The sequence below is a fragment of the Bradysia coprophila genome (genome assembly GCF_014529535.1).
Source record: "Bradysia coprophila strain Holo2 chromosome IV unlocalized genomic scaffold, BU_Bcop_v1 contig_5, whole genome shotgun sequence".
NCBI lineage: Eukaryota > Metazoa > Arthropoda > Insecta > Diptera > Sciaridae > Bradysia > Bradysia coprophila.
This window is the reverse complement of record NW_023503374.1, coordinates 2266035-2285094: the sequence shown is the minus strand read 5'-3', so window position 1 is coordinate 2285094 and position 19060 is coordinate 2266035. Positions and strand designations below refer to the sequence as shown.

General features: G+C 35.7%; 2 protein-coding genes across 2 annotated transcripts; both read left to right on the top strand.

Annotated features, from left to right (window-relative positions):
* The first annotated feature begins 511 nt into the window (after positions 1-511).
* Positions 512-3009, top strand: LOC119071572. Its single transcript, XM_037176511.1, has 5 exons — positions 512-747; positions 1085-1142; positions 1204-1270; positions 1373-2112; positions 2346-3009. Exons 1-5 carry the CDS (start codon positions 737-739, stop codon positions 2622-2624), a joined length of 1155 nt encoding a protein of 384 aa, XP_037032406.1. The 5' UTR covers positions 512-736; the 3' UTR covers positions 2625-3009.
* A 4363-nt stretch (positions 3010-7372) lies between these two features.
* Positions 7373-14123, top strand: LOC119071557 (vesicular inhibitory amino acid transporter). Its single transcript, XM_037176482.1, has 6 exons — positions 7373-7686; positions 9292-9637; positions 10752-10926; positions 10999-11209; positions 11273-11496; positions 11561-14123. The coding sequence occupies exons 2-6, from the start codon at positions 9457-9459 to the stop codon at positions 12417-12419; spliced, it is 1650 nt and encodes a 549-aa protein (XP_037032377.1). The 5' UTR covers positions 7373-7686; positions 9292-9456; the 3' UTR covers positions 12420-14123.
* The last annotated feature ends 4937 nt before the right edge of the window (positions 14124-19060 follow it).

Sequence of the window (19060 nt, the reverse complement as noted above, 5' to 3'; positions counted from 1 at the left end):
GAGTGTTTTGATGAAAGAGAAGATATTTTGACAAGTACCCCAAGGAAAGTTAAAATAAACTGGTTTTCTGTCCTCTCGATCTCAACGTATGTACCACGTTGAAAGAGAAGCAAATACTTTGACAAGTACCCTAAGGCAAGCCCCAAGGCAAGTTATACTAACTAGTCTTCGGTTTTCTCGCTCTGATCATAACAGCCTATACCAAAAGCCGAGGCATTTGTGTGTTTTGAAAATGTCGAGCGCAGAGTAGAGCTATACAGATTCGAAGCGCATTGTTATCCATCAGTGTGCGCAAAAACGATTTGACTGACTGAAAGTCCAGCTCATTGTTCCTTTCAGAACTTTGTTCCTTTTTTTAAATGCATTTTTTTGCATAACTTGGATTGACAACGTTCTTCACCAGTAATCGGCTGCGTACGATGTGTGTAGGGTCAAACCCTGTCGCCATCTAGATAATGAATAGATCAGTTATTAATGACATCACAGTAGTGGTGAAATGAGACAGAGATATTCTACAAGCCCAAACAAAATAGAATTGAAAGCCCAATTTTGACATATTATTACATATGGCGTTTGTACAATAAAGAAAGAACGTAAATATACAGTGCATAGGTAAAAACGGGTACATTTACTTCTACTCTTGTGAAATATGTTAATTAATGCATCGTTTGCTATTTAACAAAAAGTAAACAGAACTTTAAAGAATAATATTGTTGTACGAAGACGTCTGAACAGAATGGCTGAAAGGTAATTAATATCCGACGAAAATTGAAAATTTCTTTGTGGGATTGACATTACGAAAATTGTTGTTTTTATCAACCATTGTAATCAGCTGCGCTTAAACATAGCTATTAATTAGCTGCGACATTCAATCGAAAATGTTTGTTACAATTTCCAGTGCAATTCGGGGAAATTTTTTTTAGAAATTTATCCCAATCAGCTGAAAAAAAAAATTGATTCGACTGTCGTAGCTGTAAACAAACAAAGGCAAAGCAGGAAATTATTTGCTGTTTTTTTTGCTGATAATAAGATGCCATAAATAACGTTGATGATTAATAAATTTAGAATATTTCGGTCTTTCTAGCAACGAAGAAGCGTCGAGCTGGTCGTGGGGATCTTGGATTAATTCAGCCAAGACAAAGGTGAGGATCTTTAGAGGCTAATTACGGCTCCACTTTATACGAGAAATTTCTTATTCCACAGTCTGCGTCGGTTTTCGAAGCTGTTAAACAAGATCTTAATGAATTATCAACAGCTGTTTCGAATGCTGGTAAGTGATTTGCTTAGGGTCCAATATGGACCAGGTTCTTCGTAACTTTTGATGTCGCTAGCAACGCACGACAAATCATCAAATTTCCATTTCTGCTTACAGGCCAGGCCATTGGCGAAACGTTGAAACTGGACGAACCAGAGTCGACGGCAAGCACAGTGAAGAAAAGTCTTAGTACATTTTTCGGTCAAGTAACCGAAGCACTGATACCATCGCTGGAGGATGACGATACCGAAGCGGTACTCATCACCACCGATGGAACGATAACATTAACTGGTTTCCACAAGCACTTAGCTGAATTACAACGGAACGACGAAACGTATCTCAAACCGCCCGAAGCTCAACTAATAGAAAATTACAATCGATGGATCGAGGTGACCGAACAGGATCAGTTCACGCAAAGTCGGCTGGACAAGCACCTGGCGAATAGTGAAATTCTGACTAAGAAATATGAGTGTTTTGTGCCTGACCAAGTGCCGCACATGGAATTCTGGAAACGATATCTGTTCAAGCGAGCCATACTGGAAGATGCACTAGCCAATGCGGAAATTGCCGAACGAAAGGCCCGAGCTGAAATCGATTCGACGAAGCCGGTGTCGCCGAGGAAAGCCGGTTCGATTATCCAAACGGAACAGCCCAAGAAAACGGTAGACGATCATGACTTGGACGGCATTGTCGAAGAGAAACCGATTTCGGTCATCGGTGGAAAGGAGTGGACGGGCGACGATTTCGGTAATGTGGATATATCCGAAGAGGAACAGGCCCGTTTGCTGCAAGAATATGAAGCTGAGATCCAGGAACGAGAAATGAAGAAAAGTTTGATCGTCCCATTGGAAGAGAAGGTAAGAAAAAAACAATTTTATGGTCCGCGTCGGGATGGCTGTGAAAATGTGTTCTTCCCGGTATCCAAATTCGATTTTCGAAAACGTAAAAATGACTTCCTGTGATATACATTTCCATTCACCCTTCATTCGATTTCCCGGTAACTGAGACATGGATACCGCGAATACATATTTTTTGCAATCCCGGTCCACTTATGTGACAAATACGCAAACTTTTGTTTTAATATTTAAAGCTCAAACAGGAGGAGGCGGAACGAAAAGAGAAATCGTCCGGAAAGCAAGTCATCCAACAGAAGAAGATTCAGACGAAAAATCAAGCACAAAACAAAAAGGACCAAACCAAACCAGTAGCCACTAACGATTCAGTAAAGAAATCAACGACACAATCAAAACAATCAAAGACTAACAAGCAACAGGCCGACAAAGTAGCGAAACCAGCCAAGTCAGCTGATGACGATTCGAAAGATTCTGACGAAAGTTGGGAAAAAGATTTCGATTTGAATGAGAAGTGAATTTCGTCATCGTTGCGTGTCCCACAATTGGTTTTACTGATTCGAGATATTTCGTTCAATATCGTTTCTTTCCAAATGCATTTTTTCCGTATTGGTATAATTATATGTAATGTTATGTCTCTACCGACCGAACCTATTTTCTAATGATTTTTCATTTGCTTCAATAAAATTAGTTCGAAAAAAAGAAAATTAAAATTTTAAATTTTAAAAAAGAAAAATTTATTTTCGATTTCAGTTGTCATTTTTTACCGATTTTTAATTTGTTTCAAAAGTGAGAATTGAATTGAATTTAGACTATTTATAGAGAAGATTTTTATGAGATACTAAAGTGTTATTAATATAAAATTATGAAAAATAAACAACAAAAAAAAGATTAATTAATCAATCGGCTTCCGTTCTTATTACACGTCCCCTGGCGCTGAAAAATCAACAATGAACCATGCGAAATAATAGTCGTGGTACATCTTCAATTTCCGCTCACAATGATCTCGTTTCACCGAAATTTAAAGAAGAAGTTTGCCTGTGTCGCTTAAAGGTATTAAGTATTAAGTAAGTATATTGTTTCTTAAAAGGACTATGTGGCTTAGCTTCAAAGTTTTACCCTAGCATGTCTTTTACAAAATGAATAAAATTGAAAACTTGACAATCATATTCCTGCAATCCAGTAACCAGGGGAATATTTTCCCTTTACAAAATTATTAGGAAAAAGAAATTTTCTTTCTCCTGCGATCAATTTTTTTTTCTTGCAATCAGTTTAAGATGGCATTTCTACTTACTGAACGAGTCATCTGTTGGAAGCTTCATGTAAACAGCGTCCGTTGTATAAAATAAACATCAATTTATGTAATCATTATTGAACGGAATTCACATTGAGACATGTGTTGGACTGCAAAATATTAAACTTTGGACCTTTCATCACCAAATTGCAGAAAAAAATGTTTAAAATAATTTCTGAAACGAATGATAATAACGTTTTAAAGCAGCTCTACACTGAGCACAAAAGATGTAGAATTTCACATTATTTACACATATTAGTTGCTTTGGGACCATTATTTTATTATTGAAATCAATATTCCAAACATTCCCAAGTGAAATTTGATCAAAATCACTTCTAATTAATTAAAAATAATAAAGAAAACCCGAAATGATTGAAGAACTGCCCTTTTTTCATTTCTGGAGCTTTCATTTTGAGAGTATTATTCCCTTGGCTGAAAGTCAGGGTCTTATGAAAGAAAATACCCTTAACCTGTCACATATATTCATCTGTTATCGTTAACAACGACAAAAATAATGGCAATCTCTGTGTAATATGGTATGTTATATAGTAAAATGTATGTTAAAACAATTGAAGTACAAGATTTGAAATCAATAGATTTAAGATAACTTGATCGATTGAAGTAATAGACCAGATAATAATACTGATCAGATGCTTGCCGTCTGTAACGGTTTAAATGTCCGTAACGCTAAGTTCACTATGATATTTTGAAAATGTTCTACATTGGCAAAAAACGTTAAATGCAGAAAACGTCCGTACACTTGTGTACTCGATAACTCGAGTAATTCTTTACCGATTTGCAAAATTTTGGTTTCAATCGACAGAGAATGAAAATCATGAGGCTGAGTTCGTAGATGGACAATATTGGGGTAATGAGATAGTAGTAATTCTCAATAGAATTTTATTCCTTGTTACCACGATAACTTCCCTAATTCTTATCAGATCTTCAAATTTTTTGTGTTATTCGTCGAAGATTGAAATTCTTGAGGTTGAGTTTGCAGATGGATAATGTTAGAACAACGAGATAGGAGAAATTCTACACAGACGCTTTTTCTTGTTACCGCGCGATAATTTTTACCCCATTTTCAAATTTTTTGTTTTAATTGACAGAGAATGATATTGGAGTAGTGAGTTTGGAGTAATTGTAAACATAACTTGTTATACCACGAAGTACTTCCCAAAAGAGTTTTTGCTTGCTTGCTTGAGAAACCGATAGCTCGAGTAATTCTCAAAGGATTCAAAAATCAATTTCGACCAGTAGCGTAATTCATGTGGTTAAACTCGAACATTGGAATATAATTGGACTAGTAATATGGAATATACGACAATTTTTGTGTGAAATCGTCTTCTTAAAAAAAAAATTTCGTTCCTAAAATGTTTAAACGAGTGTAAACTTTGCGGCCAGCGCGAAACGAGGGCCGTAATTCACACGACTTTTATTTTTTCAAGAGATAGGCAAGAAATACGCCACCTTTTCAGCGCTTTTAGTAGACTATATCGGAGACTCATATTAGGAGTTAAGCGTACCTCGCTGGACCTTCCACTCATTGCGAGTCACTGATCACATCGTGTTATAATTTCCTATTTTCCATGCTTCGATTCACGCAGCTCTTCAGAAAATTAAATAATGTTGAGTTTTCTAAACGCCCAGTGAAAATAAAAGAGATACTCAATTAATGATGTAGCAAAGAGACCATTCTTGTTTCTTTTTAAAAATGGTAAGACAACTGGGACTGGAATTATTGAAAGTATTGATAGTCAGTCAAGGGAAATGACCCACTAAAGTGGTGGGGCCTAGTTAATTGTATAAAGCTAGTTGATGGTATAAAAATGAGCCATCAGAACAGTCGGAGCGTTTGCTGCGACTGAGCCCCGTACAAACCCGTATATCTATTGCGTACGTGACCCTAGTGCGTCTGTCACCCTACTTTGACCGTAAGCCTATTGCGCCGGTTAATGTAGTTAAAGTAAAATTATTATGTAATGTGTACATCTTACAAATTGCGCATAGCGCAATTACGAAGCCCCGTACGACGTTCCTTTCAAATGAAACAAATATTTCAAATCGCGCTAAGATTTTTTGAGTATAAATACACAAAGGGCCTAGTATCGGTCTCAGTCCGAAGACCCAAATTTAAAATTTTTTCAACTACATTCTATTCGGCCTTTGATTACCTTCCAAATTAAACAAAAATTACGAAAAACGGATGAAATTTGCTCGAGTTATATGTAAAATACACATAGGGCCCTAGTAGCGGCTTAGTCCAAGGATCCAAATTTAATTTTTTTTCAACAGCATTCTATTCGGCCTTCGATTACCTTCTAAATCAAACAAAAATTACGAAAGACGGATGAAATTTACTCGAGTTATATGTAAAATACACATAGGGCTCTAGTAGCGGCTTTAGGCCAAGGACCCAAATTTAATTATTTTTCAACAACATTCTATTCGGCCTTCGATTACCTTTCAAATCAAACAAAAATTACGAAAAACGAATGAAATTTACTCGAGTTCTATGTAAAATACACATAGGGCACTAGTAGTGGCCTTAGTAAGAGATAAAATTTTGCAAAAAAATGCTTTCTAAGAAGTCTTTTCCACAGTATATATAGACGAGACAGCTCTGATTCGGTTATAAATGACGCTACCTCCTCGTCTATATAGCTTTCACTTGTCCCTTGGTTATGGAAAGGTGAGGAATATTGAGTTTTCACTGTTGTTCTTAATTGACTAAATTTTCAAGGTTTAAAAATGTAGGAAATAACGAAGTTGAATTTAAAAAAAAATCTCTCGCTTCGCTCACGACACACTTACAATTTTACGTAAATCTAAGCGAATTGTGTCAAAAGGAAAAATTAACGAGACTACAGAATGATCTGATTCTGGTCCTGAGATCGGTCCATCTTAGACCACGGTTTGAAGCTCAAGCTGTACTAAAATATGAATAAAATCCATCCAAAATCATAGAATTCGGGTCGGACTTTAAAAGTTTTGTTTCGGGATAATTCATTCCGTTTTACGTCCGTTTCATTTAGTTGCCTAAGTTGCAACGAAGACTGTTTAGATTTTGGAATGTGTGCTCCTTTTTTCCATGGAAATAGCAGGCTTAAAATGGCAAGAAGAGGCAATGGACCGTTCGAAATGGAAAGAAATTGGGGAGGCCTACAGCAGCTTAAACAGACAGGCTGAAAACGAAGAAGAAGCGGGAGAATAAGATCTGCTTATCAATTCTTAAAATTTTACACCTCATGTCCTTTTTTCTTAAGGCCAAGTCGGCCAGGTTAAGGCGATTTACATGGCAACGTAAATATTGAGCCATGTATAACACTGTGCACAAAACAAAAAAGGACATCACAAAGACAAATTGTTAACTTTGGCATACTGAAATCGTGACAAAAGACATAATAGGAGTAAACCCGAGTAAACCATTATTGGTTCGTAAAGCTCGTAAGTATGTCAATTTCGTGAACTTGTGACATTTCTCCAATATATTTTATCTCGAAAGTCTACGAAATACCCAATACTCACGAACTTTACGAACTATAATGGCTTACCCCTAACATGCGCAACACAAAAAGAACATCCCTGCTCGCTCATGCTTGCTATCATTTATTTTTAGCAGTGCAAAATATGTTATGACAGCTTATACTGTACATTGATTTTCCTAGTTTGTTTGCTAGAGAGGGTACTGGTCTAACATCGCAATGCGCTCACATGTCCGTTGGTTCGGTTAAAAATTTGTTCAACATAGTGTCTTCTCTCCCAATTTTTAAATTAAACGCGAGAGCTACCCGCGCTATCCGACTCATTTCGTGTCTACAATTTCGACCATTTTCACATTTCCTTCTCTCCCCATCTTGTTCGCAGCATCCAATTCGACATCATCAACATATCCTTCAAACACACATACACTGACACACGCACACACAAACCGAGCTTATAGTAAAGTGGAATTAATATCTGCCAAATCGATCGAAACTTTCATTACACATATCCTTTCATTTTTACCGTGTGTCGAATTTTTCCAATTTTTCGTCATCAAAATTCATTCGTAGAATCGTCAAAATACGAAAATAATTGCATTTTGTCAGTGACTATGTGGAAAATGTTTTTAATTTATCAATTACGGTGCTCGTTGTAGACAAATTTTCCGTTCCAATTTTCCTCGTTTCGTCTGTTCGAATAGTTATTTTTGCTTCCATTTCATTTAAAAGGAAAAAATCGATACTTTCGGTAGTGTTAATGTAGGAGATTGTGGTGTGGATATTGTGAATTATACGAAGAGTGTAAGTTTCAGATTTAAATTTTTCGAAACGAAAAAAATTATTATTTTCATGTTGATGCTGTGAGGGATTGTTAAACGATTATGCAAAAGAATAGTACATTGAATGACAAGGGGCGAAAGTAAAAAAATTCAACCGTGTGCGAGAGTTGATGCCCGCGCCGTAGGCAAGGGCCTTAATCGCACAGGTTGATTTTTTTACTTTTGCCCCGAGTCGTTCATACTATTTTTTTTGATACCAACATCGAAAGTTGATACGTATCGCAAACAGCAGAACAAAATGTTGAAATATGAAGGCATTTAGCTAGAAAATGCGGGGGTGCAGGGGGCGGCAGCCCCCTGGTATATCAAAAATTTAATTATTTAGCCATCACAACAATAACACACACAAAAATTAACAAATAACTAACAAATCATTAACAACAAAAATTATCAACTTCGTATGTTAATTTCAATAAGAGCACTGGCGCACGCTTTATTTCAATTTTGATCGCAGTACACTTATTGACAAGAGTCGACTATTACATTATGTAGTCGACTTTCGCATTATGTATATTGACTTTCGCTTTATGTATTCTTTCTTTCTCCCCGCTCAAACACATAACTTGCATTTTTTTACTTTCGCCCCGGATTTCGAGGGCGAAAGTATCAACTTTCGATGTTGGTATCAAAAAAAAAGTATCAACTTCGTATGTTAATTTCAATAAGAGCACTGGTGCACGCTTTATTTCAATTTTGATCGCAGTACACTTATTGACAAGAGTCGACTATTACATTATGTAGTCGACTTTCGCATTATGTATATTGACTTTCACTTTATGTATTCTTTTCATGCTTCGGGGCCGAAAATGAGGGCAATTTTTCGAATTTTCTCGGGTTTCCGGCCCTCTGCATGAAATAGTCATTTTCACTTCGTTCGGCCTACAATCCGCGAAATTGCCTAAAATCAATCGTCCAAAACAGGTACACAAATGACTATTCTTTCTCCCCGCTCAAACACATAACTTGCATTTTTTTACTTTCGCCCCGAATTTCGAGGGCGAAAGTATCAACTTTCGATGTTGGTATCAAAAAATGGTTATTTGTGTACCTGTTTTGGACGATTGATTTTAGGCAATTTCGCGGATTGTAGGCCGAACGAAGTGAGGCTTACAAGCGAAAGTGCCTTAAATCAACCGTTCCAAACAGGTGCACATATAAGTTTTCATGCAGAGGGCCGGAAACCCGAGAAAATTCGAAAAATTGCCCTCATTTTCGGCCCCGAAGCATGAAAAAATTATTTCATGCTTCGGGGCCGAAAATGAGGGCAATTTTTCGAATTTTCTCGGGTTTCCGGCCCTCTGCATGAAAACTCACATGTGCACCTGTTTGGGACGGTTGATTTAAGGCACTTTCGCTTGTAAGCCTCACTTCGTTCGGCCTACAATCCGCGAAATTGCCTAAAATCAATCGTCCAAAACAGGTACACAAATGACTAATGAAATCTCGCAAGTATCGATTAACTCTGTGTGTCCCTTATGTTGAAACGCCACTTACATGTCAACGACAGATTTTCCATAAAAACAGTGAAACTTCGTGAGATAATTTTGATTTTTCTTCCAATTCGCAGATAAATTAAGTTCATCGATCAACAAAAGAAAAATGGTTTAAGACCCTAAGACATAAGAAAATCACAACAGTCTTCCAAATATATCTAAATTAAGATTTTAGTGTAGGGATAAAGTTAAATTCTAATTATAAAAAGTCAAAAGTAGAAAAGAAAAATTGAATTCCGATGGCATTTTTGAATAAAATCCGATCTCTACCGTTACCACCGGTAAAGAATGTATTGAATGTGGCCATGCAAACAGCTCGACAAAATATACCGGGGCAAAATAAAAGTGAATATGAACAACCGTATGGTCCACCGCCAGTTCCACCTAGGCCACAGAGTGTCCGATTCGCCGATCAAGAAGGTAGGTTACAGTATGTGTTTATGACGACATGGCTAAATTGTTGCCTACATTTCGGGGCAAAATTATTATTATTTTGATGATAATTTTGGACTCGAAGTCTTTTTCGAAAAAGTACGACCATCCTTTGGTGTTAAAATGAGTTAGCTTTCAGCAAAAATTGTAATGTTTGTGGTGATGTAACCTCAGTCCGAGAAAACTCCAAATATGTGTCGATTTCCGTGAAATACTGAGTTTTCTCGGACTGAGGTAACATCACCACAATTTGTGGTCCACAAACATTAAAATTTTTGCTGAATGCTAACACATTTTAACCCTTAGCAAATTTGTAGCCTAAATTTAGGCGGAAAAATATTTGTTTTTTTAATGATTTCTCTGAACCAAAATCTTTTTTTGAAAAATTAAAACCATTAAAGCACGCTTGTGATACTTTTGATAAAAGCACATTTTTGCGTGCTTTGTTGGTTTTAATTTTTTCAGGCTTAGTTAAATCATCAAAAAATGAATATTTTCCGCCTAAATGTAAGCTACAAATTTACAAAGGGCCAATTGCTATCAATAAGTCGTTTCTTTTAATAGGCATGACCACGTAGCTGATTTTATAGCCTACATTTGTGCGTTTCGTGCTTCATTTTCGATAACATTTTTCCACCAGAATGATTTTTCAAAAATTTACCATGAATTTACCAAAAATGTGGTAGATTTCAAGAAATAGAGATTTGTTTGTGGGTGGCTGACCATCTGGCCATTTGAAAAACAGAACGAAGTTCAAAAAGTTTTTGCTAGCACAAAAGTTGTCACTATCTTAAACGGGGCGCCATATCTGAGTAAAGTCTGCAGTTTAAGCAAATTTAGTAAAAATGCTGACTTTTATCAGAACTGGTCAAACTGCCACAAACAAATATTTTTAGCCCCGTACGACCGCGACGTAATGGGTGCTTATAAGATTAATATGCCGTTTGTAACACGTCGAATTGGAAGATGGATGATGAGGAGAGTCATCTAAGTCTTCCATGTATCCAATTTTGAAAGTTTACTTACGAAAATAACTAGCCCGATCGCAGTACGAAATATTTGACGGTAGTTTCATGTCTTTAAAAACTGTCCAATTCATTAGGTGCTCCCATGGAAACTCATGAGTTAAATCCATTTGGCAATCCAAATAACCCAAATAATCCGTTTGGAAATCCAAATGATTACGCACAAAACGGAAGTCAAGGCGGCTATGTGGCCAACACTTCATTCGTTGAATACGATCAGGGATATCAGCAGGGCGGCAATTTTCCACATAGGTATGTACAAGCGAACTAAAGGAAGGAACTGTACGTCAGACATATTTGATTGATTGCTCCTATCTCCTATAGACAAGACAGTTTAGCATCAACGGAAAGCTCTTTCGCATGTGTAGCAGAAGGTGGAAGTGAGAAAATAAATGAATTTCAAGCTGCTTGGAATGTTACAAATGCCATCCAGGGTATGTTTATCGTCAATTTGCCGTTTGCTGTACTCAGAGGTGGTTATTGGGCAATCGTTGCTATGATCGGAATAGCGCACATTTGTTGCTACACGGGAAAGGTATTCGTTGAACGATTATACATATAACCAAAAGCACTGTGATTACCACGTTCTTCTCAATAGATTTTAGTTCAATGCCTTTATGAGCCTGATCCAAATACTGGCGAACCAGTTCGAGTACGTGATAGTTATGTTGCAATTGCAAAAGTTTGTTTCGGTCCAAAAGTTGGTGCCCGGGCCGTTAGTATTGCTCAAATAATTGAGTTGTTAATGACATGCATTCTGTACGTTGTCGTTTGCGGTGACTTGATGGCTGGAATCTTTCCGGAAGGAGCTATGGACTCAAGGTACTCTCATTGACAACAGGAATCTGAATTTTGATTTACCAAAACGTTTCCATTTGGTTTTCAGATCGTGGATGATGTTCATCGGCATTTTCCTCATACCGTTGGCTCTACTGAAGACCTTGCACATGGTGTCAGTTCTATCGTTCTGGTGTACGATGTCGCATTTAGTTATCAACGCATTGATTCTCGGCTACTGCATCCTCGAAATCGGCGATTGGGGATGGTCGAAGGTAAAATGGAGCATCGACATGGAAAACTTTCCGATCTCGTTGGGCGTAATCGTATTCTCGTACACTTCGCAAATCTTTCTGCCGACGCTGGAAGGGAACATGATCGACAAATCGAAATTTGAATGGATGCTTGATTGGTCTCACATTGCAGCTGCGGCGTTTAAGTCTCTGTTCGGGTACCTTTGCTTTCTGACCTTCCAAAACGACACGCAACAAGTCATTACAAACAATCTCCATTCGACTGGATTCAAGGGATTCGTGAACTTTTTCCTCGTTGTTAAAGCCATTCTCAGCTACCCGCTGCCCTATTATGCCGCCTGTGAATTGTTGGAACGTTCGTTCTTTCGTGGTAAGCCGAAAACGCCTTTTCCATCCATTTGGGCACTGGACGGTGAACTGAAATTGATGGGCTTTGCATTTCGTGTCGGTATAATCATCGTAACGGTTATGATGGCTTGTTTCATTCCGCATTTTTCGATTCTGATGGGACTGATCGGTAGCTTCACCGGGACGATGTTGAGTTTTATTTGGCCGTGCTACTTTTACTTGAAAATTAAAGGCCACCTGCTGGACCAACAGACACGTGCGTACAATTATTTTATTATTGGCCTGGGTGTGCTGTTTGGTGTTATTGGCATTTATGATTCGGGTAATGCGTTGATTAAAGCGTTCGAAATTGGATTGCCGTTTTAAGGACGCATCGGAAATTATTTGAATTTGTTCGGACACAAGTTCATCCGATTCGTATTGGTTTTCGATATTTTCTTGGCCGTTGAAGCTATTCCCAGTTCACTTAATGCTTGAAACGAATCGATTGTAACTTCCAGACCCGACAAAAAATATTTTTTAATTCTGTTTTAAATGAGGTTTTATGGCAACAAAACGATTGAACGAACCCTGAACTTAGGGTGAATTTGTGATCCACTTTGTTCTTTATACAACAAGCTAAAGCCGCTACGGCTAACCTACTTAGCTTTCCACCGAATTTAGTATAACAAACAAGCCAGAGGTTGATAAGGTCAACGTCATGCTTCAATTCGAATTTGATTGATGGGATTGATGACGTAATTTGCATGATGGACTTAGTGAAAACTTAAACAAAAGAATTTTCACTAAGTCTGTTATGCAAATTACGACAGTGCAATCCCTAGACATTAATATATCTTTCATAGATTGTCATTCAGGTGTCGCCATTATTTTCGTGAATTTATCGAATCAAATTTATATTCGCATAGAATTGTACAACCATCGTCAGGATTGCCTGAAATTAAGAGCAATAGACCCTCTGCAAATTTGTAGCCTACATTTAGGCGGAAAATATTCGTTTTTTGATGATTTCTCTGAACCAAAATCTTTTTTGAAGCATTTTTGCGTTACTTTGAAAGGAAAAATTGGTTTGTGGTTGATGACTTAATCCAATTGGAGAAATCTCTGCTAGTTATATAACTTTACACAATCTGCAAGGGTTGTCACCCACAAACCAACTTTTTCTTTAAAAGTAACACATTTTTGCGTGTTTTGCTTCAATGGCTTTACTTTTTCTAAAAAAGATTTTAATTCAGAGAAATCATCAAAAAAAACGAATGTTTTCCCCCCTGAATGTAGGCACAAATTTGCAAAGAGTCCATTGCTCTTAACTCAATTAGGAACGACTATTTCAACCATTTCAACGCAGAATATTATTCTCATCTAAAAGTTGATCTACAACATGTATCTGAAGATTTTTGTATAGAAAATTCATTTTGTCATACTAGTGCGTGATAATGCCGAGAGTAACATGACTAAAGGGTGTAACTACCATATCTCTGAAATTCCTCTGCCGATTATCACAAAAAAAATTCCTGAAAGCTGGAGTTTTTTGTGCTTTTTGAGCCTCATACAAAGTCAATCCGACTGATAGTTCGAAAGATAATGACTGACAAATCCGTTGTTATGCATGAAGTGACATAAAAAGGGTTTTCAAATTGAAAAATCATCTCTGAAATGTTTTACAACATTTCCTGCGTTCAAGTCAGCATAAAATTGTTCACTACGCAGGCGAGAAAATATCCACTTTATCACCTTCAGCTGATACTCCGTGGTCGTTTGTTTTGAAAAACATTGTGTTGACCGCGAGAAAAAAAGCTGTCCAAAAACATCACCCTCAAAATTTCCAACTTTTTTTTTCTCGCTGAACAATTAGTTATTTACATGATCTGGTTTTTACTAGGGTCGAAAGAAGCTTATTACAACCCTTGGGATGAAAAGTGAATTGATTTTAAGCTTACTATTTTAATAGCAATAAATTCTTATAAACATTTTGTTATATTGTGAGATCGATTGTCATTCTTTTCGCCAACAACTTGTTTTAATTAAGAGGAATCAACACACCGCTAAATTGTCGCCTAAATTTGTGCGCATAAATAATATATTTTCGATGACTTTGTATCTGCGTCCTTTCTGGAAAAAGTGAGACCATCGTTTTGTGCCAACATGTGTTGAACAATAGTTCACGAAAATTGTTACAAATTCTGAGTTTTCTCTTAGAACATCACCACAAACATTCATCATTGTTACTCAAAGTAAAAACATTTTGACACAAAACGATGGTTCCACTATTTCCAGAAAGGCCTCGGATGGATACGAAGCTATCATCGAAATTAAAATACTAAACGCCCAAATGTAGGCTATAATTTCCGATAAGTGGTGATGACTGTTAATACATATTCAATAGCAATGAAGCCAAGTTTACTGCTGATCTATTTATAAAATTTATAATTCATCTGTTGTATATTGTATTTAATCGAAATAAAATAAAAAATGAAAATTGTTAAATATTGGTTATGGAAACGAAAAGAGAATTCAATAATTTTACTGAAATATGGAATTTAACAAAATATTTACATAAAAATAATATTAATAAAAATGATGGATAAGTGGTATATTTTAAGTGGAATAAACAAATATAAAAAATTATCAATAAAAAGAAAATGTACGAAGTCTTCCAAGAAAACGTTCAATTAAATTATAATACAAATTAAATAAATAAAAGAAAAAAATCAAAGATAATTATTACTAGGAGATAAGCGATGAAAAACCAAATAAAAAGAAAAAAAATGTTAAAAATAAGATTTGAAAAAAGAAAAACACAAAAATCTAACGACAAAATGTCTTCCAAACATGAAAATGTTCGTTATTATTTGTAAAAAGAAATGTGAATTCTCAGTTAAAGATTCAATTGAAAAACCTAAAACAAAACCTGTAATGTAATACAAGCAAAACAATAAACAATATAAATTAGAGAATAATTAATAATACTTGTTATAGCTAGAATGTTTATATATAATAATGAAAAGTAATAGTTATGCAAATAGAATTTGGTTCGATAATACTAGTTCCAAATTGACACAAACATATACATTGAAACCCATGTAATTGAGTTGTAAATTAAATGTAAAAATTTATTTTAGCCAAAATATCATAGACCATAATGGTAGCAAGTACACAAACCAATAAAAAAATTTAGCAAACATTCGCACCATTAGTCGAGAGTTAGGATTTTCGTTCTACGAAATATGCTTGCAGTACTGGCCAGACTGGCCATACTGGGAATCTGAGTCGGACGAATACCCGAATTGGTTTATTAAGATTTTGATAGATTTCATAATAAATTCACGCCATAAGTGCGGTCCAAATTCAAAATCTTTCTCACGCAAGTTTTTCCAACGCAGCGTCATTTTCATATAAAGTAGCGTTTACTTTTTCATCGACTCGTTCACTTGAAATTCAAATTTTAAGCACACTTACGGCGTGAATTGAAATTGAATGTACCCTTTCAGTTTCGCATATGACAAGACACTGCCTGTGTCACACAGGACGACAGTTTTTGCCGTTTTTAATTGAAGCTTTAGAAATGTTGTGAACGTCGGAGATGAAAAATAAAAAAAATTATATGAAAAATGAGTCTAGCTTCTCGTGTGCGTTGACACATCTATTTTGTAATACTATTTCTACTCGGGTGATTACCGGACGTGACCATTCATTGAAAAGTTTTAAACATTTCATTCGAACAACTTTTTCCACTTGGGTGATTACCCGACACTTGTGAAACTCGTGATTCTCGCGCAATGTTTCTATGTTGCGTACTTGAGTCCGAAAAATGCCGATTTTATGAACGGATCTTATGATAAGTAAATGAACTAGATTTCGGAAGACAGGAGATCTATTTTGTGTTACAAAAAGACTAAGTCCTTCCTGGTCGTCACATATTTGTTTAAAGTATCCCCTGAGCAAAATCTTTGACTTCATCAGTTCAAACATTATACTTACTTTGAGAGAACACTAGACATCCATCATTCATTCATTTATTTTCATTTAAAGTCGACTTAAACAAGTGGACATATCACATAGCGTTACATGTAGTAACGCTTACACTTGTGTAGTGTAGTAGCTGCAGCTCGATTTATAATAACAACAGCGCTACTTCTTCTTTGAGAGAAAGAGTATTTCGGAATTCTCAACAATGGTCCGAATATTTGCTAAATTTACTCACAGTTTACTACCGAGGTCAACTCTACACTCATTAACAACACACAAAAACACGCAAAAACGAAACGAAATGTAATTTTAAATTGATTTATCGGAGACAATATACAACTTAACTTATTACAATAAAGTTCAATGTGTAATATCAACCAAAACTGAAATTTAAGTGATAAACATTAAAGTCTTCCAAATATAGAGAATGAAAAAACTCAAAAATTTAAAATGTTGCATATTGTAGTTCTGTGGTCCGGGCTCGAGCCACGTCTACTTTATACCTCAGTGTGATTTATTTCATTTTTTTAAACTTAAGTAAAATTGATGTAACTTTACAAACAAACAAACAAAAAAATGAATTATAATGTTATTATACCAATATAGATGTCTGAATAAAAGTACTATACATAGTTGCCAACTAAACGCCATAATTTGGATGTGTAATTTTAGTATCGCTTAGTTGGTAGTGACTCATGCGGTTTCGTAGAATTCCAGCCAAAGGCATTAACGTTCACCCAAAATTCAAATTTTGAAGCGCACCTACACGGAGTGAATTCTTCAATCCAAACAAAACATTTACAATAGGGCATGGATCTTGTTGATATTGTCAGCAAACTTTCTTTAGGTGCTCTTGTAGTTTTCAGGGTAAAAGTTCTCGAAACCATAGAGTTATATCAACGCACTTCAAGCAAAAGTGGTACGCATTCCCTTGAAATGGGCGAAATCCTGACATTTTGCTAAACCCCAAATGTCAGCCCTTCCAAGTGAATGCGTACTGAAACTTAACAGTGCTCCATACAAAATTTTACACTGTAAAACACTGGTGATAAAATTTCATTCAAAAATTACTCTATTTGGCAGCTGTCATAAATATAATTTTTGCTTGAAGTGCGTTGGTTATATGCATTAAGAAGTATCGAATTTTGAGAATTGTAAGGTCCACGATAAAGTAGTATAAAGTAGTAGAAAAACTCTTTTCCGATCGTTTTTGAGTTTTTGTGTTTCTGAAGACGACGTTGAAAACTCTACAAAACTTGATCGTTACGCAAAAATTAAATTTTACACCCAATTAGTTCAAACAAGCTGGCTTAGGTTTTCTCATCATCTGCCAAATAATTTTTACAAAAAAAAATTTTGACTGGAAACAACCAAAATTTTACCAAAAAAATCTGCGTCGCAAAGTGGCAAATGTTCAGGAACAGACCAGCAAGAAAATTTATCTGCCACATGCGACGCAGATTTTTTTGGTAAAATTTTGGTTGTTTCCAGTCAAAATTTTTTTTTGTAAAAATTTTTTGGCAGATGATGAGAAAACCTAAGCCAGCTTGTTTGAACTAATTGGGTGTAAAATTTAATTTTTGCGTAACGAAGCTATCATTATCATTCATATCATTCATTTTAGAAATTGTAATTCAAAGACTGCGTCACACTTTTCTCGAAGAGATTTTTGTTGGGATATCAGTCGTTTTAGAAGTGTAGTCAACACTGCTTTTTATAACAGTTTACAGTTTTAATTCAAAAATTTTACGAAAATCGAAAATTTGACGAAATTCAAAAATTTGACGAAATTCGAAAATTTGACGAAATTTGACGAAATTTGACGAAATTCTAAAATTTGACAAAATTTGACGAAATTCGAAAATTTGACGAAATTCGAAAATTTGACTAAATTCGAAAATTTGACTAAATTCGAAAATTTGACAAAATTTGACGAAATTCGAAAATTTGACAAAATTTGACGAAATTCGAAAATTTGACGAAATTTAACGAAATTCGAAAATTTGACGAAATTCGAAAATTTGACGAAATTTGACGAAATGCGACAATTTTGCGAAATTTGACGAAATTCGAAAATTTGACGAAATTTAACGAAATTCGAAAATTTGACGAAATTCGAAAATTTGACGAAATTCGAAAATTTAACGAAATTCGAAAATTTGACGAAATTCGAAAATTTGACGAAATTCGAAAATTTGAAAATTTGACGAAATTCGAAAATTTAACGAAATTCGAAAATTTGACGAAATTCGAAAATTTGACGAAATTCGAAAATTTGACGAAATTTGACGAAATTCGAAAATTTAACGAAATTCGAAAATTTAACGAAATTCGAAAATTTGACGAAATTTGACGAAATTCGAAAATTTGACGAAATTCGAAAATTTGACGAAAGTAACTCTCTATCTGTCACCATTCAAGAAATACCTCTAAAACCCTAATTGACCCACCCATTTCCAACTTTCGACATTTTTCACATATGCCCCTCTGTTCTACTCGTAAAACTCTGAGACTTTGCCGAAGAAAGTAACTCTCTATCTGTCACCATTCAAGAAATACCTCTAAAACCCTAATTGACCCACCCATTTCCAACTTTCGACATTTTTTACATATGCCCCTCTGTTCTACTCGTAAAACTCTGAGACTTTGCCGAAGAAAGTAATTCTCTATCTCTCATAACCCAAAAAAAATATTAGTCCTTTCATCCTACGCTCGAGTAGCTCAAAATTTGGTCACTCTAATCACTCTAGCTCAAACGAATCTGCCCCGATTTTTTTAATTATTTTTTTGTTCGAATCGTGTTACGAATACCTTTCATTTGATGGGTCGCACGCCTCTGTAGGTTTCAATATAGCTAAGCTACAGCCGAAAACGCGTTCCCGACCCTCGAAAACCACACTCAGAAACCACTTCGAGGCCAATAAAACAAAATTCTGGTTTTTCCTGGGGTAATGGCGTATCACATTTTCATTTTTATGCCCACCCTGAGGTTCCTGCAAAATTTCATGAAGATTGGCTGACTAGTTTCCGAGATCGAC